This window comes from Mesoplodon mirus (assembly GCF_964341445.2).
Source record: "Mesoplodon mirus genome assembly, chromosome: 7".
Taxonomy (NCBI): domain Eukaryota; kingdom Metazoa; phylum Chordata; class Mammalia; order Artiodactyla; family Ziphiidae; genus Mesoplodon; species Mesoplodon mirus.
Window position 1 is genome coordinate 59,757,671 of NC_138983.1, and position 27,308 is coordinate 59,784,978.

Sequence of the window (27,308 nt, forward strand, 5' to 3'; positions counted from 1 at the left end):
TCAAGGAAGGCGGGCTGGAGGGCTGGGGGAAGGAGGCCCGCGTTAGCCAGAGAGGGCCAGGGGCGGGGCGGGGCCGGGCGGCGGGCGCGGCCGGACGGGAGTTCCCCGGAGAAGGCGCCTCCAGCCCGAGTCCCGGTGAGTGTGGGAGTACCCGTGCCCCCTCCCCAAGTCTCGAGCTCTACCAGGCGGTCACCCCTCACTCTGCCTACTCCGTTCCGAGCGGGGAACGAGGGCCATCCCCGGGAAGGACCTCCGACCCCCTCCCCCAGGGTATAGGGCGCCTAAACTCCCCCCTCCCCCCAGTTCTGTCCGCGGGTAGGGTCTCTGTGCTTGCTCTCGGACATCCCTTCGGGAGGTACTACCTCTTAATCACCCCCTACTTCGCCCGACCCGCCTTCCCCTTGCGCCCAGGGGACACAGTACGGTATCATCCCTCTGCCCCCCTAACCCCTTCACAGACCTCCAGTAGCCGGGGACGCAGTGCCCAGACCCCCACCCCAACACAAACACTTCCCTCCTTTAAGGGACAAGGCTTGGGGCTCACACACCCCCCTTCCCTGGATCCTTCTACAGTCCCCACGCTTTCCCAATCGAGGGGACTCAGCGCCGGGACGCTGCTATGGACGACATTTTCACTCAGTGCCGGGAGGGCAATGCGGTTGCCGTCCGCCTGTGGCTGGACAACACGGAGAACGACCTCAACCAGGGGTGAGCTGAGGTGGCTGGTGGGGGAGAGGAAGGGTAAAGACATGCTCCTCTCCGCGATGTGGGGTGCTCACGTCTGGTGCGGGCTGCTGACTTTCCTATCCAGTGTGATGAGGGCTAAGCACAGCCAGTCAGCGGGGCAGAGGATCTCCACACAGAAGCTGTTGTTTGAGCTGAATCTGGACTGAATAAGAATTTCACAGGCAGAGGCTGCAGAGAACTTTTCTAGCCTCAGTAAACTGCATGGGCAAAAGCTAGGGGGCAAGACACCCAGAAGAGGGTGCCCGGAAATTGTCCGGAGTTCCATACGGCTAGAGAATAGAAGACCTCTGTGGGCTTCTGTTGGCTGAAGCACTGGGTACAAGCGGAGAACGACAGGAGATAAGATTGGAAAGGTCTGCAAGGGTCAGCCAGATCATGCAAGAATATTTAGACTATAATAACGCATTTATTCCAAGAACAAGGGTTTAAAGCCATGTAATGATATGATGAGACTGTCCATTTGTTAAGTGTCATCTTGGATGCTTTGTGAAGAGCAGGTGGTGATGTGAAGAGAGGCACCAGAAGTGGTGATAGCTTGGACTGGAATTGGGGCAGGTAAAAAAGAAAAAAATGATCAAATTCCTGAAATCTTTAGGATAAAGAATTGGTGAGACTTGGTGTGGGAAGTGAGGAAGGTCAAAGATGATGACCAGGGTTCTGGCTTGGGCACTTGGGTAGATGGTGGTTCCTTTTACTGACATGGACAAGGCTGAAGGGTGATGAGTTCCACTCTGGACATGTTAAAGTGACAGTACAGTGAAGTGGAAATGTTGAATAGGCTGTTGGATTTCAGGAGAGAGATCTGACTTGGAGACAGATTTGGGAGATATTGGCATGTAGGTGGCACCTGAAGAGGAGGGTGTGAAACAGGGGATGAGAAACGTACAAGACCAAAAAGGAGCAACTGGAGGTTGAAGGAGAAACAGGAAAATATGCTAGTAAGGCTTGGAGAAGTGAATGTTTCAACAAAAGGGGAGTGGTCAACGGTACTATAGACTGCTGAGAGGTCAAAGAACTTGAGCACTTTAAAGTAACCACTGAATTTACAATTAATTATATATTTGATGATCTCTGTGAGGGCTGTTTCAGAGGAAAACAGGTGAAGAAACCAGACTATACTTGGTTCCTTCATTTAAAGAACTATACTGAACTTCTGTGCTGGGTGCTAGAGGTCCAGAATCAGACATAATGCTTGCCTTCAAGGCAGCAACCCTGTGACAGGTTGAAAGTGAATGTAGACAAGTTCTTTAAGGCTGGCTGAGACAGGACAAGAAACGCAGTAGTGATGTTGATTCAGGATGGTGGATTTTAATTTTATTTTAAAATTTTAGTTTTTGAGGTTGGGAGATTTTTTTTTTTTTTTTTTTTGGTCCGCGGGCCTCTCACTGTCGCAGCCTCTCCCGTTGCGGAGCACAGGCTCCGGACGCGCAGGCTCAGCGGGCCCAGCCGCTCCGCGGCATGTGGGATGTGGGATCTTCCCGGACCGGGGCACGAACCCGTGTCCCCTGCATCGGCAGGCGGACTCTCAACCACTGCGCCACCAGGGAAGCCCAAGGTTGGGAGAATTTATTTTTCAGGTTTGAGAGGTAAGGATCACCTGTCATCTTCATCCAGGCTTTACAGGTTTCCATTAGGCTCTATGCTATTTCTCCATAATTCGCAGTCACTCCTTCCGTTTTTCATATAATTCTTCAAAGGGTGCTCTGATAAAGACAGCGAGCGCAGTTAGTATTTTGTTGGTGGGGTTATAACGGGTCAGGTGAGGTTGTCCAGTGAGCCTGGCATCTAGGAAGACTCAGCTGCCAAAAGGTGAAGGGGTGGCATTAGTGAAACTGGTGCTGGTTTGAGTAGATAGGCTTTGGGGGCCCAACTGGCTATATGTTGGATATGAAGTGAGGGTGAACTTCCTGCTGGCCTCTTCGGGACTAAAGTTCAGGTTCTGAGGTGACCGGCGGCCTGACAGTGGGCAGAACCCTTGTGCCCATACTTTTGCTCTCAGGCTCTGGCCTGCTCTGGGGCTACAGACTGGGGCACAAATTAAAGAGCTGGGATGCAAAACTGACCGATAAGCAGGGGGTGGTGATTGCTTTAGGAAGAGGGAGGGGAATACCCACCTCCCAGGAAAGGTTTTGGCTATCTTTGGGAGCAGATGAGGGCAGCTGTGGAGGGAAATCTAAGTTAAAGGCCATACCCACCACCCACATTGGCTGTGGGGACATCTGGGTGGCCCGCGGTGGCGGCTCCAGGCCCCGCCCAGAGCCCGCACACGGGAAGTGACCGCAGCACTAAGGCATCCTGAGGCTGCCGGCCCAGACCACGGACTGCCCCCCTGCTCCGCCCCTTGGATCTGCAGCCCAGGACTGGAGGGAATTTCCTTTTATGGCCCCAGGCTGTCAGGCCGGCCTAGCTTCCACCCAGTTGTTTATTTTGTTTGTTTTTGTTTTTTGTACATTTCTTTTACTTTATAAAATACAAGTTCTTGGGAAAAGAAAAAAGTCAGGTATAGCTTTCTTTCTAAAGAAGCCATTCTCACTTTCTTGTTTTCTGTGCCCAGGATTGCTTGAGTAGAGGAATCCTGTCTTATGTGGTGGTATCTACTTCATGAATGACTTATCAAAAGCATTTCTCCTTTTCATTATAAAGCCTTCCAAACCATCATTTTAATTCCATTCCCTTTTTAGATCTTAATTTCAGTATCAGAACCAATCAGTAAGCTTGCTTCCTCTCCCATGAGCTGCAGCTTTCCTTTTCAAAGCTACCCCTCCTTCCCATTAACATGCACTGAACAGCTGCTGTCACTCCTTTCTCTCAAGAAGCTTACAGTCTAATAGACAAGACAGCCCACTAACAGATTTTTACAATCCAGTGTGACAAGTACTGTAGTAGGGGGATGTGCCAGATGCAGTGGAAAACAGAAAGGACCAACAGATGTTGCAAAAGGGGTGCAAAGGAAACCAGATGAAGGATGTTACCACATAATGAGGGCATGCCAGGGAAGAAAGGCTAGTGGGAGATGGTGATGGAGACAATGAATCATATGGATTTGTTGAGATTTCACGTAGTGGTTGGTTGGGTTTGAAGCTCAGGGGAAGGTCTGAATTGGACAGCTTTGGGAGTTGCTGGCATGAATGAGAATCAAAGTCCTAGAGGTAAAGTTTCTCAGGGAGAGTATGCAGAGTGACTATCAGTTTTTTTTGTATCAAAGCCTTTGCCCCCATCCCACCTCCAGATCAATGACCATTGCCCCTTCCTCAAAGGGACGATCATGGCTTCTCCCCCTTGCACTGGGCCTGCCGAGAAGGCCGATCTGCTGTGGTCGAGATGCTGATCATGCGCGGGGCACGAATCAATGTGATGAACCGTGGGGATGACACCCCTCTGCACCTGGCAGCCAGTCATGGGCACCGTGATATTGTACAGAAGGTATGTATGAACCCCTGCCTCTGTCATCTACTTGATGTACCTGCCTGGAAGTCAGCCATAGGCACTATAACATACCATAGAAAGTATGTATACTCTTCTCCCTCCTTGCACGCCTCAACACACGTCTCTCATTTGGGACTGACTGTACCTTCTGCCTCTTTCTGTTTGGCCATGGGGACCAGCTGCTGCAGTACAAAGCTGACATCAATGCAGTGAATGAGCATGGGAATGTGCCCCTGCACTATGCCTGTTTCTGGGGCCAAGATCAGGTGGCAGAGGTGAGTACTCAGGCCCTGAGTTCTGGGATGGGTGGGAAGCAAAGTCTGAGCTTGAGTGGGAGATTCTAGAACCCTCAACCCATCCCGAGTACTGCCCAGTACTCACAACATTCACAGGGTTTGTACTGCATCTACATTCATGGTTGGTTGTGACTGCCCTCATCACAGCCACCTTTTAATTCCAGGACCTCGTGGCTAATGGGGCCCTTGTCAGCATCTGTAACAAGTATGGAGAGATGCCTGTGGACAAAGCCAAGGCACCCTTGAGAGAGCTTCTCCGAGGTCTGTCCCCACCCACCGCTCGTGTCTTATCATGTTTCAGCCTATCTCCTCCCACCACACAACAGCTGAAGCCAAGACTGTTTGTCTTTCTTCCCTAGAGCGGGCAGAGAAGATGGGCCAGAATCTGAACCGTATTCCATACAAGGACACATTCTGGAAGGGGACTACCCGCACTCGGCCCCGTGAGTCAGTTGTGAGGGTAGGGGTGGTGATAGAGAATAATCCTGGGCTCCTGGGGCTGGGTGAGAAGGAGGCTGGTTAGAGGGAAGTACCTGACCTGCCCGTACTCTCAGGAAATGGGACTCTGAACAAACACTCCGGCATTGACTTCAAACAGCTCAACTTCCTGGCGAAGCTCAATGAGAATCACTCTGGAGAGGTGACCCCTACCCTTGCCCTCCCACCCCCCCCACACATTACCTGCTCTGCACTCGTCTTAAGTTTTTCCTCCAGTTAGTGGGCAGGAAAGCAGTGGCCTTAGTTAAAGCCTTCTAACCCATATCTGTCCTTCAGCTATGGAAGGGCCGCTGGCAGGGGAATGACATCGTCGTGAAGATGCTGAAGGTTCGAGACTGGAGTACAAGGAAGAGTAGGGACTTCAACGAGGAGTGTCCCCGGCTCAGGTAAGGCAAGGCCTAAACTGGAAGCCTTGGTTCCAAGGAACCCTGCCCAGCACCCAGAGGGAGATCTTTTATGCTGGGTCTCAGCCAGGGACATTCTCTGCCTCTTCCAGGATTTTCTCCCACCCGAATGTGCTCCCAGTGCTCGGGGCCTGTCAGTCTCCACCTGCTCCTCACCCCACCCTCATCACACACTGGATGCCATATGGATCCCTGTACAATGTGCTACACGAAGGCACCAGTGAGTAGGGGATGCCAAATCTCGTTGTGGCGGGGGAGGGGAGAGAAGTGTAAGCCTCTCCGAACTATTTAACTCTTGCCTCCTCTTTTAGATTTCGTTGTGGACCAGAGCCAGGCTGTGAAGTTTGCACTGGACATGGCAAGGGGCATGGCCTTCCTACACACACTAGAGCCCCTCATCCCACGACATGCACTCAACAGTCGTAGTGTAATGGTGAGGTCACAACTTCACTCCCGGCCCAGGCCCCAGAAGCCCTTTCCCTATCTAGAATAGGACTTACCTCCTTCCACACAACTATCTTCTCCTCCTCAGATTGATGAGGACATGACTGCTCGAATCAGTATGGCCGACGTCAAGTTCTCCTTCCAGTGCCCCGGACGCATGTATGCACCTGCCTGGGTGGCCCCTGAAGGTGAGTGAGTGCATTATGTTGGGAGGCAGAGAAGGGGCAGCTCAGTAGTAACGGAAGGGAGCAGAGACAGGATAGGCAGCTGGAGCAGTTAAGTCCTGTTCCTCCAGCTCTGCAAAAGAAGCCTGAAGACACAAACAGACGCTCAGCAGACATGTGGAGTTTTGCAGTGCTTCTGTGGGAACTGGTGACACGGGAGGTACCCTTTGCTGACCTCTCCAACATGGAAATTGGAATGAAGGTGAGAGCATAACTGGATACACTTGTGTTGGGGGAATGGTGGTGGTAGTGACAATAATTGTAGCGAGGCTGGGCTCTTCCTACATTTGTTCAAATATACAGAATCCTGTCCTGAGGGCTAGAGGCCGCTCCCCACATGAGACTCAAGTTCTGAGACCCACGTTGTTTTTCCTTGTGCTTGCAGGTGGCATTGGAAGGCCTTCGGCCTACCATCCCACCAGGTATTTCCCCCCATGTATGTAAACTCATGAAGATCTGCATGAATGAAGACCCTGCTAAGCGGCCCAAGTTTGACATGATTGTGCCTATCCTGGAGAAGATGCAGGACAAGTAGGGCTGGAAAGTCCTTGTCTAAACTCCAGAGGTGTCAGGACACGGTTAGGGGAGTGCACCTCCCCCAAAGCAGCAGGCCTCTGGTTGCCTCCCCTGCCTCTAGTCATGGTACTACCCCAGCCATGGGGCCCATCCCCTGCCCCCATCCCTACCACTGTGGCCCAAAAAGGGAATGGGCTTAAAGCTTTGTCACTTGCCACACGGTGTCTCCCAGCATGGGAGGGATCAGCCCTGCCTGTCACAATAAAGTTTATTATGAAAACAGGCTGGTGTGGGGACAAGGGGACGGACAAGTACATTTAGATTGGGTGGCTCAGGTGAAGTAGTGCGGCTTCTTCACATTGATGCCATACTCGCTGAGGGCAGGGGTCAAGTCCTCCATGGTTAGAGTGTACTTGCGGTCCTGAGGGAAGAGGGAAGAGCACCAACTGAACACAGGAATTTCCAGATTTCAATCCCAGGTGGGTGGCCCTGAGTAGGTCTTTCACCTCCCCTAGGGCTTAGTTTCCCTCAAAGGGGTTTCAGGATAATTTAAGCCTCTGCTGCTGTAGGAGGTAATAACTGACTCAGTGAGCCTCCCCTCACACCTTGCTCTTGCTTCGGGAACTGCCAGAGGCTGTGCCCTTCATTTTGCAGTGCTGTAGGGCATCGTTGGCAATATCTGAGATGAATTTCTGGGCAGCTAGGGAGATGAGCCGAATTCTAGAGAGAAAAAGATGGTATGAGAAGGAGGTGGACAACAAACTCCACACAAGCACCCAAGGCTCTAACCTGCCCAGAGTTTACTCACATGCGTGGGTCCGAGGCCTCAAAGCCAGCACGGTTCAAGTAGTAACCAGTCACTGCATCGGGGATCTGAGAAATCAATTAGACGACTGTCAGTGTTAACCCTGTGTGCTGTGGGGCTGAGAGTGGGAGGGTAAGGGAAATGGAGGGCAAGCCTGGCTACAAGGAAGCTCCTCCTTTGGGTGGGCAGAAGGGATAAATCACAAGAGCTAGTAGGGGAGTAAACGCAAGAGGACGCTGCAAATACAGGCGGCGTGGCAGAAGCTGACGTGACAGCGGGCCAGCAGCCTGTTCAGGCGGGAAGCCCACCGTAGGCGTGTAATCCTCCAGCTGCATCAGGAAGTCCACCAGAGGCGTGCTGGACACCACCGGCTTCACGTCTCCGTTGGCCGCGCTTGGCAGCACGTAAACCCCGTTAGACATGGCCCCCTCCGGGGGCGCTGCGCCGCCCGCCGTCACCGGAGCTGGAGGAGAACCAGCAAACTGAGACATGGAGGTGGGAGGCGCGGGGGCCCAGCTAGGTCCGCCTTAACCCTCTGCCCTCACCCACCGCTGGGGCCAGCCCAAGGCGCGGCCCTCGCCCTCCCCCGTCCCGGCCCTCACCCTCCCCCGTCCCGGCCCTCACCCGCTCCGCGCCGCTCGGCCGGCTCCCCGGCCCGCGCCGCCACGGCTCCCGTGCCCCCTGCCGCGGCTCCAGCCCCAGGCCCCCCAGCTGTCCCCGCGGGGCTGGCCTTGTTCTCCGCAGCGACGCCAGCGGGCAGCGCGGCGGGGGCCGAGACCGCGGGTGCCGGACCCGGGGCCGAGGCGGCAGAGGCCGGCGCCGCCTCGGGGTCCGCGCCGGAGCCGCTGCAGCTCATCGGGCCGGTGGGAGAGGCGGCGAACAGAACCGCTTCCGCTTCCGTTCACGTTACGCACGCACCAGGGTTGACGTCACACGCCTCGCGACTCGCCCCTCCCACGCCACGTTCGCTCCTCCCTTAGGCTGCTCGCCTCTTTCCGCGGCCCCTCCGGCTGCTAGATGACGAAGGCCGGTGGGCGGAGACAAAGTGCTGGAGAACCGCGGTAGCGGGAACATTTCTCCTCTCACCCCGCGGTTGTCCTAGGCGGATCCGCTGGGATGGGAATGCTTGAATGTCGAGGAGTCTCTTCCGTAGGCCTGGAACCCCTCACCCAGCCTGACGCCCGAAAACCTTGCTTTGGGGCCCATCGCCCTGACACCTCTCGACCGTTGGTTGCCTGCCACTCTGCATGCTTTCTAGTCCCTTTATTCAGCCTTTTAAGGGTTTGTAGTGGAGTTGGATAGCCTCTCCCTGGCAGCTGCCCAAAGAAGTGAGGGCAACAGGAGAAAGTGCTGCTGCAGATGGGGAGGGAAGTACAGTCCTCCCACCGTATAGGTGGTGAAGGGTGAGCAGGATTGGTTCTAGGACCCTCCCCTCAACCCCCTTCCCTCCCCCCCCCGCCCCCGCCATGGATACCAAAACCCATGGATGCTCAAGTCCCTTATATGAAATGGCATAGTATTTGCACTGTATACTTTAAATCATCTCTAGATTACTTATAATATCTAATACAATGTAAATGCTATGTAAATGGTTGCTGGTAAATTCAAGTTTTGCTTTTTATAAGTTCCTGGAATTTTTTTTTTAATATTTTCAATTCATGGTTGGTTGAATCTGTGGCTGTGGTATGTCAGGATACAGAGGGACGGCTGTCTTTCAGCCTGAATAAACAAGATATGCAAAATCACAGCTAGTGAAAGAGTGGGTTTTTCAATGCAGCAAACATTTATTTAATTCCTATTTGCCAGTCCTGAGCTAGGGCCTGCAAATACAAAGTTAAGTAGGACAAGGTTCTAGTCCTCTAGGCACCAATAGTCTTGGAAAGGGAGGCAAACCGTTAACTGGCCATTTCAACAATATTTGGGGGTTTAAATACTGGAGGTAGGCACAGAGTGTACAGTGCAAGGGAGGAAGGGAACTAACAGGTGCTGCCTGTATCTGTGTGTCAGGCATTCTATTAACTTTATCCCATTTAATGATTCCCTGAATATTAGAGGCAGGTATCAATATCCTCACGTAACAGATGAGGAAAAAGGCTCAGAGAGTTGAACTTACTTGTTCAAGGCTCTCGCCTACTCTATATCAGAGCCAAGAATCAAACAGGTTTGTTTTCAAGGATCTAGGATTTTTCTGTCATACCAAAATCAACTAGCTTCAGGGAGCCAAAAGGTTCACACGAGAAGGTGACTTCTGAGTTGAGTCTCGAAAGAATTCTGGAAATCAACCAGGCAAAGGGAGCCAGGTGTAATGTTAGGGCCCAGAGCAAAAGTGAAAGTGTCTGTGGGGAGGGCAGGAAAGGATAAACAATTTGTTACTCAGGAACAAATGGCAAGTAAGGGATTAGGTTTTTAAGTCATGATAAAAAGTCTGAACTATATCCAGTAATCTTTGAAGGGTCTTAATCAAGTAAATGACCTTATGGGATTTGCATCTTACTCTGGTAGATGGTTTAGGGAAGGGCAGAAAGTAAGGACACTTCTTGCAAGGGCCTCCTCAATTCAGAGGAGAGGGAATTGGCTCAGGGCTAATGTAGTAGCAGTAGAGATGGAGAGAATTCGATGAGTTCTAGATATACTTAGGAAATACAAATGGCAGGACTTGTGGATTGATAAAGATATATTTAAGAGGTAAAGTCAGCAGGACTTGTTGATTGAAGATGATGATGGGAGGAGGTGAGGAAAAGGGAGTCTAGGATGACACTTTAGGTTTCTGGCTTGGTTGGAAGAAGCATAGTGTCATTTTTTTTTTTTTTTTTTTGCGGTACGCAGGCCTCTCACTGCTGTGGCCTCTCCCGTTGCGGAGCACAGGCTCCGGACGCACAGGCTCAGCGGCCATGGCTCACGGGCCCAGCTGCTCCGCGGCATGTGGGATCTTCCCAGACCGGGGCACGAACCCATGTCCCCTGCATCGGCAGGCGGACTCTCAACCACTGTGCCACCAGGGAAGCCCACATAGTGTCATTTACAAAAAAGAAACAGAACAGTTTGGGATTGGGAAGAAGGGAGATGACATATTGAGTATCACACATATTACTTTTGAGGTATCGATCACTGTTGGATAAAAAGTCTGATATACTGAGATGATGGCTGTGGATGCCAGTGATTGATTTGTTCCAGGGTCAATGAGTAGAGCAAGAAGAGCCAAAGGCTAAGGATGGAGCAATGAAATACAACAACATTCAATGAGGAAGCGGAGAAAGAGAAAGAGGGAAGAGGGAATGAAGGAGGAATAGGGAGTGGTCAGAGGAGAAGTTAAGCCCTGGGCGCTAAGGAAGGAGAGGCAGTAGACTACTGTGACAGAGAGCCCACAGAGCAAAGATTGGGAAGTGTCCACTGGATGAAGCAGCAGGAAGGCCTTCATTTCTCAGTGTTTCTCAGGGGAGGAAAGAGTGAAAAAGTAAGAGCAGAGGTCTCATGGCAATGAATTGAGGAGTGAAGATGAAGTGAAATAGTGTACTACACAGACAGTGTAAACAACTGAAAAAAAAAAGTTGAAAAAAAAAAAGAAGAAATGGAAGAGGGGGCGGTGTGCGGAGGCGGCTCCCAAACAGTGCAGGTTATAGCATCTGTAGAGGAACCTGGGTCAGGGGCAGGGGAACCTGAGTATAAGGGAGCAGGTAGCGTTGGGAGTCAAGTCAAGCTCACAGCATTTCTGGGTTAGGGAGATAAGCTGCGGCAGTCAACAGTTGAGGGTTTCGCAGGGCTTCCAACAGTGCAGAATCAGGGACCGAGCCACCAGCTGTGGGGCAGTGGACAGGCCCACTCTTGTAGCAAGAAAGGATCAAGGGTTAATTAGTATCTTCAGCAGAGCTGGGAAGTTGGGTGTTCCCCAGCCTGTCACAGGATCCCAGCCAGGACCAGAGCAGAAACCTTGACCCTCCACCTCTTCATTCAGACAGGACTCATGGCAGCCACGTGTTACCTAGGGAGAAGGTGGGCATCAGATCCCGGCTTGCTGATACTAGCAGACTGCAGCACCTCACCTTGTATTCACATTCCAGAGGCTATCCCACCCCATCAGAATTGTCCTCAAGTTCATCTTAGCACTCGGCATACTCTTACGAAAGTGGCCACACCCCTCTCTTCCATACTCACATCAAAGAGTCCTGCCCCATGCTGCTGGTAGAGCCGTGGGTTGAGAAAACCAAGAGGGGGGAGGCCTCTGAGGATTCTGTGTTCATTTATCAGGGATAGGAGTCCCCCAAACACTGGAGTAGAGGCCTGCAAGGGTGAGGGTACAAGTAGAGGTTAGGGGTTGAGAGGACTTTTTGGGAGGGATGGATCAGAGGTCTCTGAGGAATCAGGGGTTCTGGGTGTAAGGTCTTGGGGGTGGAGGGTGAGGGTAGTCCCTGGGCGGGGGTTTGGAGCCAGGCTAATTCTCACCGAGGTGCCAGACACCCATGGAATGGGCACATGGTTGCTGACCACCCAGTAGCCATCAGAGAGTGCAGCCACGTCTGGGTAGGCACGGCCGCTGGCATTGAAGTAACTGGATGGTGGCAAGTGGGGACTGGAGCTCAGGTACTGGGCTACAGCTTCCTCCTAAAAGGCATTCTTGAGTGAGTATCATTTGCTGAACTGAGGATCCCACCTGTCCCCCCTCCATCCACGCAAACACACACGTACCTGGTATGAAGGCCGTGGGAACACATTGCTGAAGCCGCCACCACTGATATAGTCAACAACCTCATCTGTGACTCGGAAAGGATTCTGGAAGGATGTGCCTCCCACCGTGGTGACATAGGGGCTGAGGGCAGAAGACAGCATTCAGATTGCAGGGTCCAAAGGGCACCTCCAAAATGCATGGGGATGGGTGAGTATGGGTCTGGGTCTTGCTGGAGGGACTGGGGAAGCACTCTGGTGAAGTATGTACATGGGGATGACTGAGAGATTTGGGGCCCTCAAGGCATGGCCTGAGGTGACTGTGCACACTTTTCCCTACAGAACACCCACCAAACCTCCCCCTAAAATGCCTGGGGACTGAGGAAGCGGAACAATGGAAGCTATGTCCTACTTAGGAGACTCGGGGCCTTCCTACAGGAAGAAGGGGGGTGCAGGTAAAGTTGAGGGTTGGGCCACAGGAGCACCTGGTGCAATCAAGACAAAGGCTCCAGATCATGAGGTCATAGATGAATTGGTGGCCACAGGTAAGTGGTGGGCTGGGGTGCTTACCTGGAGGCAGGGAAGCTGGGACGGAACTGGTGTCTTCCAGAGACAGACCAACACCCAGCCCCACTGTCACCTGGGAGAGAGACCAAATTTGCCACTCAGTTTAATTGGTCAGAGTTTGGAATGTGGGTTCAGATGTCAGAGAGGAAATTCAAGTGTTAGTCATTACTGCAAGAGGTCAGAGTTGAGGTCAGGTCAGTGGTCCCTGTTGAGTTCAGATTATGAGATAGAGATCAGGTCCAGGAGTCACTGCGGGGTCAAAGTTCTGAGGCTGGGTGGGTGTGGGAGTCTAAGTTTGAGTAGGAGGTCACCTGAGGCAAAGAGCAGGGTAAGACCCCGAGCAGCAGCCTTCATGAGCTCGGTGTTGACCCGCTGGATGTAGGCGCTGCTGAGGGAGTCCTCATCATCCCCGTAGCTCACGGTGTGCACATGTGGCAGGGCTGACTCATTACTGAGCAGGAGGAGCCACTGCAGGAAGGGCTCCTGTGACTCATGCCGGCCTGGATTTTTTTTGGAGAAGAGGGCACAAAGGCAGTCATTTGGGAGGTTGTCAGGATCTCCCTGGAGCTCATGGGATTCCCTTGGGGAAGCAAAGATCACCACTCACCCCCACCTCTATCCCCACCAGCCAGTCCCCTTGGCAGTACCAGGGCTACTGTAGACCCAGGTGGAGATGTTGGCGCCAGCACTCATCAGGTACTCCACATCTAGGCTGGCCTCGATTCCGGCCTGGCCCCGGCCCTGCTGTCCGACCACACGGGCTACTGATGCCTGGTGTGCAAACTTCCCACCGAAGAGGCGCATGAACTCAGCCAGGTCTGAGTCATGGAAATACTGCTCCAGGAACTATGGAGGGAATCAGAGCAGATATCATGGGTCAGAGGACACAGCCCCAAGGGTCAGGTCAGGGGATACTGTCCCAGATCACAGGACTGGGGGTGAGAGCCCAGGGGTTAGAGTCAGCCCCAGGCTGGTCAGGCACCTTGGGGGGGGTGCGGTAAGGACCCTGAGGCTCTCTGCGTGGCTCACCTGGGCACAGGCTTGACTGTTGTTGGTCGTGCCAGAGCCCACGTCTTGTGCCGTCAAGTTGTACCGCTCACGGATCACAGATGGGGTCACCCCCAGGTGCAGGCCAACAGTCCCTGGCACCTGTGGCTCAGGGCGTTGCCTCAGGGTTGATGTGGGGGGAAAGCGGTGCAGCCCCCCCACTGTGGGGAGGAGTCAGCCTTGAGGAAGAGATCCTTTAGCCTCCAACCCGCCATTTTATCACTGACCACCCCCCACCACCAACTCCACTGGGTGTTACCAAAGTCCACGTGGGAGGCCAAGGCCTTCGGGAGCCGGTAGGGATGTGGGGACCTTACAACATGGGTCTCTGCAGGTCCCCCCATATAGCGATGAAACTCAGCCCCAGAGAGCAGCAGCTCTGCTTGTCTGAAGTCAGAGATCAGAGAACAGAGGTCAGAAAGCATGGAACAGAGCAGAGGAGGCTGCCTGAGCATCACTGGGCAGTTAGTCATTATCTCCCCACGTGTTTTCACCCACAGGCCCTGGCAAGCTCTCAGCTCCCTTCCACTGCGGTGACGAATCTCCCTGATGGGAGGATTGGTGCCCTCCATGAGGCAATTATTCCCTCTTACCGGACACTCAGCCAGCAAGTCAGAAAGTCCTGTGTAGTCACTGAGTGGCAGTTCCGGGCTCCAGCAGCCAAAAGCCATTTTTGGACTGTGTGGAGGGTCAGTGGTGATGGCCGGACCAGTTCAGCCACATCCTCTAGGGTCAGGTACTTTCCTGCAGGGATTCAGTAGAGGCTCTTACCTTCATTCCTTGCTTTTCTAAGTTGCCCCTTTTGAACCTTAACCAGGAGACACTGGAGCTTAACATGATGGCGAGTCACTGCTCTCCTGTGTGGATCATGCATACACCTCCTGGGTAAACCTTAGGCTGCCCCCCTCACCACAAAGGGCTTCCAGCAGGGGAAGCCCACAATCCAGCTTGACCATTGGAGCAAAACATGGACCTTCTGGAGCAGAGTGGGGAGTAAAGTAGGGAGAAGAGTGGAGGGGGAGCGACTGCAGACCAGTGAGGGGGCTGGCAGCAGTCCAGGTGAAAGAGTTATCAGCTGAGTTGGTGGCAATAAGGAATGGTGAGACAGTGGAGTATTTCAGAGCTGGAACTGGCAGCCTTAGGGTCGAATGGAGGAGTAAATGGGAGTGAATTTAGTGGGGGGAGGTGAAACTTGAGGTAATGAGCACTTATATGTACTGGATGCTACTTCCCCATTTGTCTGGTAGTTGGTAAATAGTAGAGTCAGAATTTGAATCCAGATCTGATCACCAAGCCTGTGCTCTTAACCATACCCACTTTCAGTTTTTGAGCCTGATGAACATAGGTGGAAAGTTTTGGAGGAAAGAATGTGAATTCGTTTGGGACACTCTAGTTCCAATTCACCTTTTTATTCAGAAACTCTTTAATGAGGGTCACTGGCATTCATCTGTCCTATACCACCCCCTCGACAGGCCCCAAGAGCACGTCTCTGACATGACCTGCACCGTCCCACACTCAGCCCAGTCCTGTGTCCCTCTACTGCATCCCACATCCCACCCCCAGTCCCATCAGGCACCGTAGCGAGAAGAGCTGGGATCCGACACAGCCTGCACCAGCTCGGACAGTCTCTCCAGGTTCTGCTGTCCCAGGGCAAACGTGAGACTCAGCTCTTCCTCAGGGTCCGCACGGCCCAGAGACACCCAGCCTGGTGGCAGCCTGCAGGGTCAGGGGTCAGGCACATGGCCTTCATTAGAGTAGGGATGGGAAGGTTCAGTATTAGACCTAGACCTTGGGGAGGATTCCAGAAGAAGATATGGATCACAGGAGGGGGATTATCGGGGACTGAGTCTGGGAATCTGGGAATAAGGCTATGGAGTGGGTACCAGGAGCTGGTAAGGGGGGTGAGGGAGGCTAGAACCAGGAAAACGGGTACAGGAGAGGCCATGGGGTAGGGGGTGTCAGTGCTAAGTCAACTCACGTCCGCTGCTGGTCAGGCTCCGGGCTGTAAGTGCATTTGCCGGCGACAAAGAGGGCAAGGAGCCCTAGGAGGCTGCAGGGGCAGCACATGCGTTTCAGCAGGAGCTGGGCTGTCATTGTATTCCCACCCTCCAACATATACTCCCTCCAACATGACTCCCTTCTCCCAGGGCCCCCTAGTTTCTTACCAGGCTCGGGGGCCCATTCTGCCTTTCCGCAGATCCGCTGTCATGTGACAGATCACATGAGCCCTATAGTGCACCACCACCACCCGTCTCCGCCTAGAAACTAGTGACGGTGCTGGCTCCTCCCTTGAATGGGTGGTCCTGAATGCTGAAGAAGGGGAGGGGCTGCTCCTCCGATTCTCCCTCTGTGGACTGTCAAACACTGGGTAAGCTCAGGGTTCCCCCACCTGCTGCCGGAATCCAGGACTCACCACAGTGTAGGGGGTGCTTAAGAAAGGGGCTTTGGAGGCCCACAGACCCAGGTTCTTACTAGCTGTGTGATATCAGAAAGTCACTTAACTTCTCGGAGCCTAGGTTTCTTCACGTAGACTATGGAGACTCTTATGTTAAAAGTGCTCTGCCTCAGAGGGTTGCAGTGAAAATGTACAGAGATAGAGCAGGCAAACCCCTCAGCAGAGAGCCTCACACGGCCAAGGCTCAACAAATGTGAGCTCTTATTACACGCGAGTACATAGGGGCCCCACGGAAAACAAATGCACCACGTGGCTGCTCTTGTACCCACCCGCACCTCCCTGAAGACCCTCAGGCCTAGAGCTGGTCATCTCCAAGCTCTCTCCCCAGCCAGCCAATCCCTCTCTAGGTCACTGCCACAAGCAAGCCCCTGCTGTCTGCCGTCCTCTGGCCTCCTGCCCACGTTAGAGGGAAAGGTCGACTGCAGAGAGATGTGATAGTCAGCCTCAGGCTGGGCTCCGGCTCCCGGTGCCATCCCCACTCGCTCCCACCCTAGATGCCCCTATGTCCACCACCTTCTGTGACTCCTGAGGTGTCCACAGTGTGCCAGGTGGCTTCCCATCATCCCCCAACCCCTACGGCCCCCACAGAACAGAGCCGGACACTGGATACAAACTGCAGTTTATTAAGGCTCCAGAGTGAGAATTGGCACTTGATTCTGGGCAGGGGCAGGGGTGTCAGTGGAACCCAAAGGAGCTGGGCCCAAACAAGTTAGAGGGACTGACCCCATTCCCCCTACCCCCCAATAAATAAAGTCTCAGCACCATCTCAGGGTGCTGGCACAGGGCAAGAAGCCCGCACTGAGGAGGGCCCAGGGCTGCTGCCTCCTTCATCAGCTTTCTCTCCACACTGTACCTGGCCACACGTCAGCGCCCAACAAGGCCTCGTGGTGCTGGTGCTCTGACAGGGCCGGGGTGAGACGTGAGACCCGTCCCCACTGGAGGACTCTGGGGTGGGAAGCTGGCCTCCCCCGCGGCCAATCATGGTCCGAGGCTGCCCAGGGCAGGCTCAGATGGGGCCTGCATTGGGGACACTGTGTGCATCCCAGGTCGGGGCCCAGCCTGGGCCACAGCTAGATATGCAGCTCCGTGTCATCGGGTGGCTCCAGGCCGGACTCTGCACTCAGTGCTGAGGCTGAGGGGCCCTGGGCCACCCCAAATGGTGAGACAACAGGTGAGCGAGCAGCCAGAGGAGACAGTGAGGGTGAGAAGCTGGGGGACATGGCAGCTGAGGACAGGGAACCTTCATGGCTGATGGGGGAGCGGTGAGAGGCTGGTGGGAAGATGGCCCGGGTTGTAGCCGTGCTGGCTGGCTTGGGGGGCACAGACTTGGCTCCTGGGTGGGCCACGGCAGTGATGAGGGGGGGTGGGTCAATACGGGGAGCTGGGGGACATGGCCGAGCCTCATCCTTGAGCCGGGCGATCTCTGTGAAGACACTGGCCAACGGCTGGAACTGAGGGCACCAGCTCAGCAGGTAGTCCCAGTTATAGCTGCCACGGAGCTCCTCCTCACCAGCCACAATGGCCGTCAGTGCTCCTGCCACACATGGCTTGCCATCTGCTGGAAAGCCATAGTCCCCAGTGGGTGCAGGGCTTAGGCCACAGCCCCCCAGGAAGGCTGTGGCAGCGGCTGGGGGGCCCTCTTCTCGGTACAGAGTGGCTCCTGCACCCGGCAGCAGCAGCCCTGCCTTGCGGCCCTTATACCAGGTGTCGGGGGCAGGTGGCTCACAGGATGTGTCACTCAGTCCATCTGCATCCTGCTGGATGCCGGAGTCAGGGCCACGGGCAGCCAGAGAGGAAGCCACACTGGCCACACGGGGGAACTCGTTGATCATGCGGATCTCGTCATCCTCTGCAGCCTCCGCTGAGCCTCGGCCGCTTGAGTGTGAAGGGTCCAGGGAGCCACCACGGGGGTAGGGTCCTCCAGCTCCTGGCCCACCATAGCTGGGGAGAGTCTGGTGATACAGGTGCTCTGAAGGCGGTGGGCTGGGTGGCTCTCGGCCCAGCTTCTGTAGAGAGCCACTGGCCAGGGGTGCTGCCTGTGACATCGGGCCAGGTGCCGCCTCAGCCTTGCGGCTCCGGGCCCGCACCAGCCCTAGGACCAGGGCTGCCAATGCGAGCACCACCACGACTCCCAGGGAGGCCGCCACAGCCCCCACCAATAGCAGGTTGAGGTCAGGTGCCAGGCCCAGCGCAGTGTGGGTGATGTCCACAGTTACGGGAACTGTGGCACTCCGGGAACCAGGCAGAGGCCCCCGTGCCACCACCTCCAGCCTCAGCTCCCGTGGTGCCTCACGTCGGGTCCGGCCCCCACCCCCAGAGGTGCCTGTTCCACTGCCTGGTGCCCGGCTGTCCACCCGCAGGTACAGGGCACCTGTAGTCTGGTTGATACCAAAATAGGGGGAAGAGGTGGCAAGGGAATAGAGCACCAGGCCATCAGCACCTCCATCCTCGTCTGTGGCCTGCACGTGACCCAGGCTATGGCCACGCCGGGCACCTTCTGGCACTTGGAAGTGGAAAGCTGGAGCCAAGAATACTGGGTCATACTCATCCTCTCCAGTCACCAGCACTGACACAGTGACTGAGGCTGACAAATTCCCAGCATCGGTAGCACCCACCAGCAACCGGAAGCTTCCTGTGTGCTCATAGTCAAAGGCCACTCGTGCCCGCAACTCCCCTGTTGAGCTGTTCAGCGCAAATGCCTCACGACCCTCAGGCCCTGGCCCAGCCTCCAGCAGGTTGTAGCGGAGCCTTCCGAAAGCCCCAGCATCCCCATCAATCGCATGCAGAGTAGTCACGAGAGTGCCTGGAGGCTGGTTCTCTGCCAGGCTGGTGCTGAGCAAGCTCAGAGGGAAGGCTGGCCTGTGGTCATTCACATCTTGGACCTCGATGGTCACTGGTGCCAGAGCAAAGTGTGCCCCGGCAGGGTCAGCAGCCCGCACGACAAGCTGATGTCGAGCCTGGGTCTCACAGTCCAAGGGGTGGGCCAGTCGCAAGTCACCCGAGCTCTCATCCAGCTGAAAGAGCCCAAAAGGGTCGCCTGAGCTGAGGGTGAAACGCACAAGGCCATGCGGGCCTGGGTCAGCGTCAGAGGCCTCCACGTGCAGCAGCTCGGCTCCAACAGGTGTGTCCTCGGGTACTGCCACACGGTAGGATGCTCGCGTGAAGACAGGTGGGTTATCATTGACATCCAGCACAGTGACAGTGACTGGCACAGCCGAGCTTCGAGGTGGCTGCCCCCGGTCAGCTGCAGCCACAGTTAGATTGTACTGGGTTAGGCTTTCGAAGTCTAGAGGCTCAAGCAACACCAGGCAGCCCAGGGCCCGGGGGCCTAGTCCATCACCCTCCCCAGTCTCAGCCAGCCGGGGTTCCAGCTGGAAGACTCGGCCCCGGTTGCCACCGACAATGCTGTAGTCCACGGTGGCGTGGGTGCGGCTTCCGTCGGCATCTGTGGCCTCCAGGGTGAGCAGGGTGGAACCAGGGGGCAGATCCTCAGTTACTGCCACACGGTAGTGTGGCAATGTGAAGCTTGGGGCGTGGTCGTTCTGGTCCTGCAGCTGCACGTGCACTGTGGTGCGTGCTGCCCGAGCCGGCGTCCCATGATCTCGTGCTTCCAGCACCACGTCCACCACTCCTGGCCCTTCATGGCCCAAGGCCATTGTCCCCACTGTTGTGAACAAGGTCCCTGAGATGAGAAGGGAATGAAGAGAAATATGCCATCAGCAGAGGCTGTGGGTGAGCAGAGTGACCCTTCGGGGACTGGGAAATGGCCTCGGAAGTCAGACTCCAGGGAGTGGCCTGTGTGCTAGATTACAGAGGGGCCTCCAGGATTCAGAGAATGGCTTCTAGGCATGCAGTCAGGACAGTGCTTAAAATAGAGACAAAGGGTGGAAAATGTCCTCCCTGGGTCAGAGATGTAGGGGTTAAGAGTTCAGGCAAGAAATTCCAGGAATGAGGTCAAAACATGGCCCAGCACAGTCAAGGATAAAGGGTAGATCCCAGGAAGGACGCACCGTTGTTGGGGTCAACACTGAAGCCCTCAGCAGGGGAAGCCAGGTGGTAGGAGACATGACCATTGGCACCTGAATCCCGGTCAGTGGCAGAGACGGAGAGAATGGCACTGCCTGGGGGTGTGTGCTCAAGCAGCATCACCTGAGGTGTGAGGACAAGGGTTTATGGCCAAGTGTCCCAGCTACCCACTCAGCCTATGTTCTGGAGCTTGGTCTCATGAGCTCTGCTTGGCATCCGTCCCAGCTTGGAGCCCATCTACCCCTTAGAATTTGGATTGTGCACCTTCCCCCATTTGTGGGCACTGGATGAAGAGCCTGGACACAGTTCCCAGGACTTATAAGGCTGGTCTTATATCCCCAAAGATCTGTCCCCAAGTCAGTTCCGACATCCAGCCCACCTCAGATCCTTCTAGCCTTGTCACTCCCCTCCGTTGTGAACAACCCTGGGCCCAGAGTTGGGGGCATCAGTACCTGGTAGAGGGTCTGTGAGAAGGCGGGTGCATTGTCATTGACATCCTCCACGAGCACCGTGAGGTTGGCACGGCCCTCGTGAGGCCCGTCATGTGCCAGGAGCTGCAGATGGTAGTGGTCACGCTGCTCGAAATCCAAGGGGCCCGTGAGGGAGAGGCGGCCACCATAGCGGCCTACACTGAAGGGATCCTGGGGCCCAGAAGGGCTCAGCACATACCACAGTACTGGTCCTGAGTCCACATCATTCCCTGTTACCTGTGCAATCTCTGAGCCCAATAGTGCATCTGCAATACATGGGACAAGTGTGTTTGGCATGGTCCCAGAGGCCCCTGGAGCCCCAGAGTGGGGAAAAGTGCTTCACTACCACCCTTTGTACCTCTCACTTTACCCAGAACTCACCTTCCGACACTCGGAGCTCCCAGGGCTGGGGGATGGTGGGGCGATTGTCATTGGTGTCGATGACCATCACCGTCAGGGTAGCTGAGCCTACCAGGGCTGGGCTTCCTCTGTCTGTGGCCATCAGCACCAGCCTGAACACAGAGCACAATCGGGGTGGGGCCTGGGGATAAGGGAGAACCTTGGGCAGGGATAGGAGGGCTCAGGACAGGCTGGGGGGTGGGGAACTCAGGACGTGGCCTAGGGATTGAAGGGGATTCCATGCGGGGCTCAAAACTGGATGGACCTGGGATGGAGCCTCAGGGTCTACAGAACCAAGCCTCACCGTGTTTCGGCCCAGATCTCACGGTCCAGGATAGCTGTGGTAGTGATAGTGCCTGTGGCTGAGTCTACATGGAACAATCCCCGGGCTGGCTGGGATGCGGCCAAACTGTAGGAGATCTGTCCACTGGGGCCTTGATCCAGGTCATCTGCTTCGACCTGGTGAAAGTAGGAGGCTGCTGGCACTGGGCTGGCCACAGACAAAGTCCACCCAGCCCTGCCCCCCATCTTCCCATCACACGCCACACCTGCAGCAGGGGTCCCTCCAAGGGCCTGGACTCAGGCAAGAAGGCCACGTAGTGGGGCCGCAGGAAGCGGGGAGCATTGTCATTGGCATCTTGCAGGGTTAGGGTGAGCACGGAGAAGGCAAAGGCTCCTCCACTCTCCGCCTGCAGCACCAGTCGCAGCCGTGGGCTTGCCTCAAAGTCCAGCCCCTCTGCTGAGCGGACTGTGACGGCTCCTGGAGGGAGGTGGAATGTATCACTGACAGACCTCTTGCTTGCCCTAGAGCCTTCCTGTCTGAGGCCCGCTACTCAAGGGCAGCCTCTCCCCAACCAGAGTCTCCTCGGGCCCAAAGAGGAGCCCCGCCAGGAGCCTGTCCCCTCACAGAGCCCCCTGCTCCCGCCCCTTACCTGTACTAGGCTGGATGGAGAATGTCCCTTTCTCATTCCCACTGAGAATGCTGTATGTGATGGGTCCACTTGAGCCCCCTGTATGGATAGCCTTGGGGGAGACAATGGGAGTCCCTGCAGAGGGGATGATATTGGTTGAAATGTGAGCACTAGACTGAGGGAGTCTGGGGACTATTTTTAGTTAGTAACCCCAACCCACCCAGGGATACAAAGCTGGGAGACACCGTTGGGCACCCACCTGGGGGTGCATTCTCACGGAGCATGGCTTCGCTACTAGCCCGGGGAAAGCGGGGTCCACGCTCAGACTCTCCCTGCAGCCCAACAATGACCACACCAGTGGCAGAGCGAGCTGGACGGCCAAGGTCGGTTGCCACGATGAAGAGGACACGATCCTGGGGACCCAGGGATACAGGGGAGCGGGCCACACGGATTTCACCGGTGTAAGAGTCCACAGTGGTGCCAGGAGGTGGTGTGCCTGCCAGCCGGTATAGGATGGAGGCATTGGCACCAGCGTCACGGTCTTCAGCTCGCAGAGTGGCCAGAGCCAGGGTTGGGGTGCTGAGGCTGGGGCCTGGGCGGGGCAGGCGCAGCCTCAGGGGACTGGTGGGGAAGGTGGGCGCGTGGTCATTGACATCGCGCACCATGATGGTGATAGGCACTGTGGTGCTTAGGGGTCCAGCAGCTGCACCATCCACTGCATTCACGGTAAAGGCATAACTGGGACACTGCTCTCTGTCCAGGGCTGTGGCTGTGCGTAATTCCCCAGAGCTCGGCTCCAGCAGGAAGGCTCCTGCTGCACCTGCACCTAGGTAGTAGGTCACGCGGCCATTGGGCCCAGCATCAGGATCGTGAGCCTGTAGCTGCAGTAGCAGGGTCCCTGCAGGCGCATCCTCAGGCACCTCCACAGAGTAGGCAGGCACAGGGAAGGCAGGGGCATGGTCATTAGCATCCAGCACTGTCACTGTCACAGACAGAGTAGCACTGAGAGCTGGCTGGCCTCCATCCCGGGCTTCTATCTGCAGCTGGAATGCTGGCTCCACTTCCCGGTCTAGTGGCCTCATGGTGGCAAACTCCCCAGAAGCTAGGTCCAGGACAAAGGCTTCTGCTGGGTCCCCATCTGCAGAGAAGGGCACGCACACATAAACATACATGTGTCAGCCCATGGGAGTGGGGGTGATTTACAGGCAACCTGGCAAAGAAAGAGAAAGAGAGAGGGAGAGAGAAAAGAGGGAAAGTGGGATAAAGGCAGAGAAACAAAGAGAAACACAAAAGGTAAAGAAAGATACTGCAAAGTAGCTTTTCTAAGAGTGTGGTCTGCGGACCCCAGGGATTCCCCTGAGACCCTTTTGGGGAGTACATAAGATCAAAACTATTTTCATAGTAATACTAAGACATTATATGACTTTTTCATTCTCATCAACTCACAAATGCAGAGTGGGGTCCGGATGCTACACGACATGTGATGACATCATGACTTGGATGGTTAATGGAATGTGTGTGCTTGTGTAGTCTTGTGTTTCCCAGAATATTCTAGGTAGAAAGTTTAGAGCATAAATATGTGTTGTTTTCAGAGATTCACTCGTTTTTGCTGGCTTGCGTTCAGTTATACCTGCTATAATCTTTGTAACCTCATTACTGTCCAACAAATTGTTAGTTGAAACCCTAACATTTCCTTGGATCTATGCAGAAATATGGCAAATGGTATATTTCATTGGCTTGTTTTGCAATGATATTTTAAAATTTTCTCATCTTTAATATCAAATATTATAAATATTGATATAATTTATTATATATTTTTATATATTTATTAAATTATTATTTCACATTTTATTATATCAATAAATGCTGGTATCATATAAGCCAAAGTTCTTTACAGTCCTCAAAAATTAAGAATGTTAAGGGTTCCTGAGACGAGAAAGTTTGAGAACAACTACTCTACAGGGAGAGACAATCAAGAAAGAAAAAGAAAGAAAAGAAACAAAAAGATAAAAAGAGACAAAGAGGAGATCAAGAACTGGAGGGGCACAGAAATAGATGCTTGGAGACACAGAAACATAAAGAGAAGGAAAAGGAGACCCGGGCACACTGGGTCTGACACAGGCCAACAAGGAGTACACCTGGGCAAGTGGGTGCGGGAAGGTTCTCACCCAGGATGCGGTACTGCAGCTGCCCGTTGGCTCCCACATCCGGGTCAGAGGCCCGCAGCGTGGTAAGGGTCTGTGGGTCCTGGCCCTCAGGCACCTCCAGGGAGAGATGGGCACTCCCAAAGGTTGGGGCGTGGTCATTCTCATCCTCCACAGCCACTCGCACTGTGACATGGGTCAACAGTGGAGGCGAGCCCCCATCCCGGGCATACACTATCGGAAAGCAAAATCAGTGAGAACTAGCCTGCTCCCATCCCATGGAGGAATCCACACCACATAGTGTTCACATGTGTTCACCAGGTGCATACAAAAATCAGAATATGTCCCTCTCTCCACACCCCACAAGGACACAGGCACACATACATATATGTGGTGGTGTGACAGAAAAGGCACTAACTGAGGTAACAAAAGATCTGAGTTCAAGTCCCAGCTCTGCCACTTCCAAGCTGTGTTAGCCTAAGCAAGTTACTTAATCTCTCTGGTACTCAATATCCACATGCTCCTCTCTTAAACGGCTGCAGTGTAATCTGAGGGAATCCTAGAGGGCGTAGCTGCGACATTAACGCATTTGAGAGTTAGTGTGATCACACTGGTGACAGCCTACACGTCAGTTCAACTTGCACTCTGCCAAACTCTTGACTCCCCAAAAGTATTAAAACTATAATAGAAACTGTGATCTAAGAGGTGGAAGCTTATAAAATGTACTTTGCGGGTCCTGCCCATGTAACACTGCTGTTTACAGCACCTCAGGCTTTGGGGATTCTGCCAATGCGCACCTGTCAGATTGATCTCCTCCTGCTCCTCCCGATCCAGGGCCCGAAGAGTTGTAAGAACTCCAGTGTCTGGGTCCAGGGAGAAGCTTTCGCCAGAGATGCCTCCATAAGTCACTTGCCCATTGGCCCCTGAGGAGGGGCAGCGTGGGGTAAGATCAGAGGGTGAATATACCCTTTCTTGACCCAGTCCATCCCTCTTTCAACTCATCCCCCCAGGCCTTACCCAGGTCTGGGTCGGTTGCCCGCAGAGTGAGCAGAGATGTGCCAGGTGGGCTGTTCTCACGCAAGAGGACGCTGTACTCCTGCTGTTGGAAAGTGGGTGCCTCGTCGTTGACGTCGGCGACACTGACAGTCAGGAGCTGCGTGGCTGAGCGCGGCGGGGAGCCGTGGTCGGAGGCCACCACAGTCAGCACGAACTCAGCTCGCTGTTCACGGTCCAGGGACCGCACCACGGACAGTGCTCCTAGTTGAGCGGTAGGGCGGGTTGGAAGGAAACCTCAACACTCGCCCCACATCAGCACCCTCCTCGTCCCCACCCCCACCCCCGGCCCAACTCACCAGTACTGGGGTGTAGCCGGAAGTAGCCGTCCCCGCCAGCTGCCAGGCGATAGGACACGCGTGCAGCCTCGCCCAGGTCCGGGTCCCGGGCTACCACGTGCAGCGCTGCGGGCCCCGGCGGCTGATCCTCAGAGAGGCGCACACGTGAGGGCGACGCAAAGACCGGAGCGTTGTCATTCTCATCCGTGACAAAGACGCGCGCGGAAACGCGTGCTGCGCGGCGGCGGCTGGCATTGGCAGGCCGGTCGGTGGCTTCCACGAGCAGCAGCAGAGCGGGAGTGGTCTCCCGGTCCAGGCCTCTCGGGGCGCTGAGCGCCCCGGTGCGTGAGTCCAGGCGAAGCGCCGGCACGGGCGGCTCCTGGCGCAGCAGACGGTAGCGCACGTCGCTGTTGGGGCCCGGGCCGTCGGCGTCCGATGCGCGGAAAGTGTACAGCGCGGCGCCCGGCTCTGGGTTCTCCGGAAGCGCCAGAGCCAGCGGGTCACGCGCGAAGGCCGGCGCATGCTCGTTCTCGTCCTGCACGCGCACCTGCACTCGCAGCAGCCGCGCGCCCGCGCCTCCCGGCCCCTCGGCGCGCACTGTGAGCGCGCGCCACGCCGGGCCCGCCTCGAAGTCCAGGGGCCGTGCCAGGTACAAGCGCCCGGAGGCCGAGTCCAGCGCGAAAGTGCCCTCCGGGTCGGCGCCGCCCACCAGTGTGTAGGTGAGTGCGCCCACCCCCGCCGGCTCTGGCGGCGCCACAGAGCCCAACAGAGAGCCGGGCTGGAGCCCCTCGGCTGCTGTCACGGTCAGCACGACAGGCACAGGTGCGGCCGGGTCTGGGTCTGAGGGTTCCGGCGGAGGCTCAGCCGAGCGAGCTGAGGGAAGCACCTGTTGTGGACCCAGGAGGGAGTACGGAATCAGGCGGACCCAGGTAAAAGGGAATCTGGGCTGGCCTGCTGAGTAGCAGGAAGGGCGGTCAGAGTGGCCTGACTAGAGGAGAGGTGCCCACACTGGTGACCAAGGAGGCGTGGACAGATTGGAGGGAGGGCAGCCATACCTGCACCAGCAGCTGGAGGCTGGAGCTCCGAGGGGGGCTGCCTTGGTCGTGAGCGCTGAGCGTCAGCACATAGTGAGGCCGCTCTGCTCGGATCAAGGGTGCTGCAGTGAGCAGCTCCCCTGAGTGAGGGTGCAGAGAGAAGAGCTCTGAGCCAGGACCTGGGGACAGGCAGAGGAAGGGCGAGGCCTTGGGTTCCAGAGCTGGGCATGTCACGAGGGCCTGCCATCACCCACCAACTCCCTTCTCTCCAGCCCCCGTACCAGTTAGCATGTACAGGATTGTTCCATTCTCCCCCTCATCCGGATCCCTGGCCTGCAGAGTTGTCACCAGTGTTCCTGGAGGCACACCATCTGGTACCTGTGGGAACAAAACACATTTACAGTTGTCTCCTTCCTGTTCTTGAGACAACTCAGGATGGAGTTCCCATCACTTATGTGCAGGCAGAGCCCCGTTTTTGCTCTTAAACCTGTTCCAAGACGCAGACTCTCTTACTTACACCTACAGCTCTCAGCAGAGACCCACATACCCTCTTACTTCTTCAGGGCAGAGTACTGCAGCTTCACATACCTGTACGGGGAGGCCCCCACCAGCAGCCCCTGAAGCCTGCAGGAAGGTGGGGCTGTTGTCATTGAGGTCGAGCACTGCAATGTGTATGGTGCCTGTGACACTGCGGGGTGGGCTCCCCGCATCCTGCACCTGCACCAGGAGCTGGTAGCTGCTCTGCCGCTCACGGTCCAGAGTTTGGAGTGTGGTAACCTCTCCTGGGAGTGCAGGACAGATAGAGATCATGTATGGGGTAGCTAGGGAAGCACAGCCTGAGGTCCGTGAGAGGCCGGGGTTTGGGGAGTGTGGAAGGGAGTGCCTGGGTAAAACTCCAGCTCAGT

At 55.4% G+C, this 27,308-nt stretch overlaps 4 protein-coding genes across 8 annotated transcripts in view; 1 reads left to right on the forward strand and 3 right to left on the reverse strand.

The window, feature by feature from the left end:
• The first annotated feature begins 8 nt into the window (after nucleotides 1–8).
• ILK (integrin linked kinase) lies at nucleotides 9–6,835 on the forward strand. Of its 3 annotated transcripts, none has more exons than XM_082629221.1 (13): nucleotides 9–135; nucleotides 574–708; nucleotides 4,005–4,170; nucleotides 4,353–4,448; nucleotides 4,634–4,730; nucleotides 4,829–4,912; nucleotides 5,024–5,109; nucleotides 5,244–5,353; nucleotides 5,464–5,591; nucleotides 5,683–5,804; nucleotides 5,904–6,003; nucleotides 6,111–6,241; nucleotides 6,425–6,835. In XM_082629221.1, exons 2-13 carry the CDS (start codon nucleotides 620–622, stop codon nucleotides 6,572–6,574), a joined length of 1,359 nt encoding a protein of 452 aa, XP_082485347.1. In that variant the 5' UTR covers nucleotides 9–135; nucleotides 574–619; the 3' UTR covers nucleotides 6,575–6,835. The 3 variants fall into 3 exon arrangements, with proteins under 3 accessions (XP_082485347.1, XP_082485345.1, XP_082485346.1); XM_082629219.1 differs by having other exon boundaries at nucleotides 33–135; nucleotides 525–708; XM_082629220.1 differs by lacking the exon at nucleotides 9–135 and adding an exon at nucleotides 172–270 and having other exon boundaries at nucleotides 525–708.
• TAF10 (TATA-box binding protein associated factor 10) lies at nucleotides 6,810–8,915 on the reverse strand. Its single transcript, XM_082629222.1, has 5 exons — nucleotides 7,985–8,915; nucleotides 7,669–7,823; nucleotides 7,364–7,428; nucleotides 7,161–7,275; nucleotides 6,810–6,976 (listed from the first exon to the last, which is right to left on the reverse strand). The coding sequence occupies exons 1-5, from the start codon at nucleotides 8,214–8,216 to the stop codon at nucleotides 6,887–6,889; spliced, it is 657 nt and encodes a 218-aa protein (XP_082485348.1). The 5' UTR covers nucleotides 8,217–8,915; the 3' UTR covers nucleotides 6,810–6,886.
• A 194-nt stretch (nucleotides 8,916–9,109) lies between these two features.
• Nucleotides 9,110–15,876, reverse strand: TPP1 (tripeptidyl peptidase 1). Of its 2 annotated transcripts, XM_082629223.1 has the most exons (13): nucleotides 15,799–15,876; nucleotides 15,612–15,683; nucleotides 15,210–15,349; nucleotides 14,227–14,377; nucleotides 13,893–14,020; nucleotides 13,616–13,794; nucleotides 13,234–13,432; nucleotides 12,898–13,086; nucleotides 12,590–12,659; nucleotides 12,044–12,164; nucleotides 11,801–11,959; nucleotides 11,513–11,638; nucleotides 9,110–11,339 (listed from the first exon to the last, which is right to left on the reverse strand). In XM_082629223.1, exons 1-13 carry the CDS (start codon nucleotides 15,840–15,842, stop codon nucleotides 11,199–11,201), a joined length of 1,719 nt encoding a protein of 572 aa, XP_082485349.1. In that variant the 5' UTR covers nucleotides 15,843–15,876; the 3' UTR covers nucleotides 9,110–11,198. The 2 variants fall into 2 exon arrangements, with proteins under 2 accessions (XP_082485349.1, XP_082485350.1); XM_082629224.1 differs by lacking the exon at nucleotides 15,799–15,876 and having other exon boundaries at nucleotides 15,612–15,792.
• An 830-nt stretch (nucleotides 15,877–16,706) lies between these two features.
• The window catches only part of DCHS1 (dachsous cadherin-related 1), a 34,752-nt gene continuing 24,150 nt past the window's right edge, over nucleotides 16,707–27,308 (reverse strand). For both annotated transcript variants that reach the window (XM_082627901.1, XM_082627900.1), the window contains exons 7-21: nucleotides 26,992–27,185; nucleotides 26,685–26,781; nucleotides 26,425–26,582; nucleotides 25,391–26,255; nucleotides 25,056–25,295; nucleotides 24,836–24,961; nucleotides 24,063–24,272; nucleotides 22,154–23,032; nucleotides 21,916–22,029; nucleotides 21,532–21,743; nucleotides 21,288–21,442; nucleotides 20,966–21,096; nucleotides 20,567–20,850; nucleotides 20,099–20,237; nucleotides 16,707–19,770 (exon numbers count right to left, since the gene is read on the reverse strand). In XM_082627901.1, the coding sequence (XP_082484027.1) occupies nucleotides 17,159–19,770; nucleotides 20,099–20,237; nucleotides 20,567–20,850; nucleotides 20,966–21,096; nucleotides 21,288–21,442; nucleotides 21,532–21,743; nucleotides 21,916–22,029; nucleotides 22,154–23,032; nucleotides 24,063–24,272; nucleotides 24,836–24,961; nucleotides 25,056–25,295; nucleotides 25,391–26,255; nucleotides 26,425–26,582; nucleotides 26,685–26,781; nucleotides 26,992–27,185 (6,416 nt within the window). In that variant the 3' untranslated portion in view covers nucleotides 16,707–17,158. The remainder of the gene's footprint in view (nucleotides 19,771–20,098; nucleotides 20,238–20,566; nucleotides 20,851–20,965; nucleotides 21,097–21,287; nucleotides 21,443–21,531; nucleotides 21,744–21,915; nucleotides 22,030–22,153; nucleotides 23,033–24,062; nucleotides 24,273–24,835; nucleotides 24,962–25,055; nucleotides 25,296–25,390; nucleotides 26,256–26,424; nucleotides 26,583–26,684; nucleotides 26,782–26,991; nucleotides 27,186–27,308) is intronic.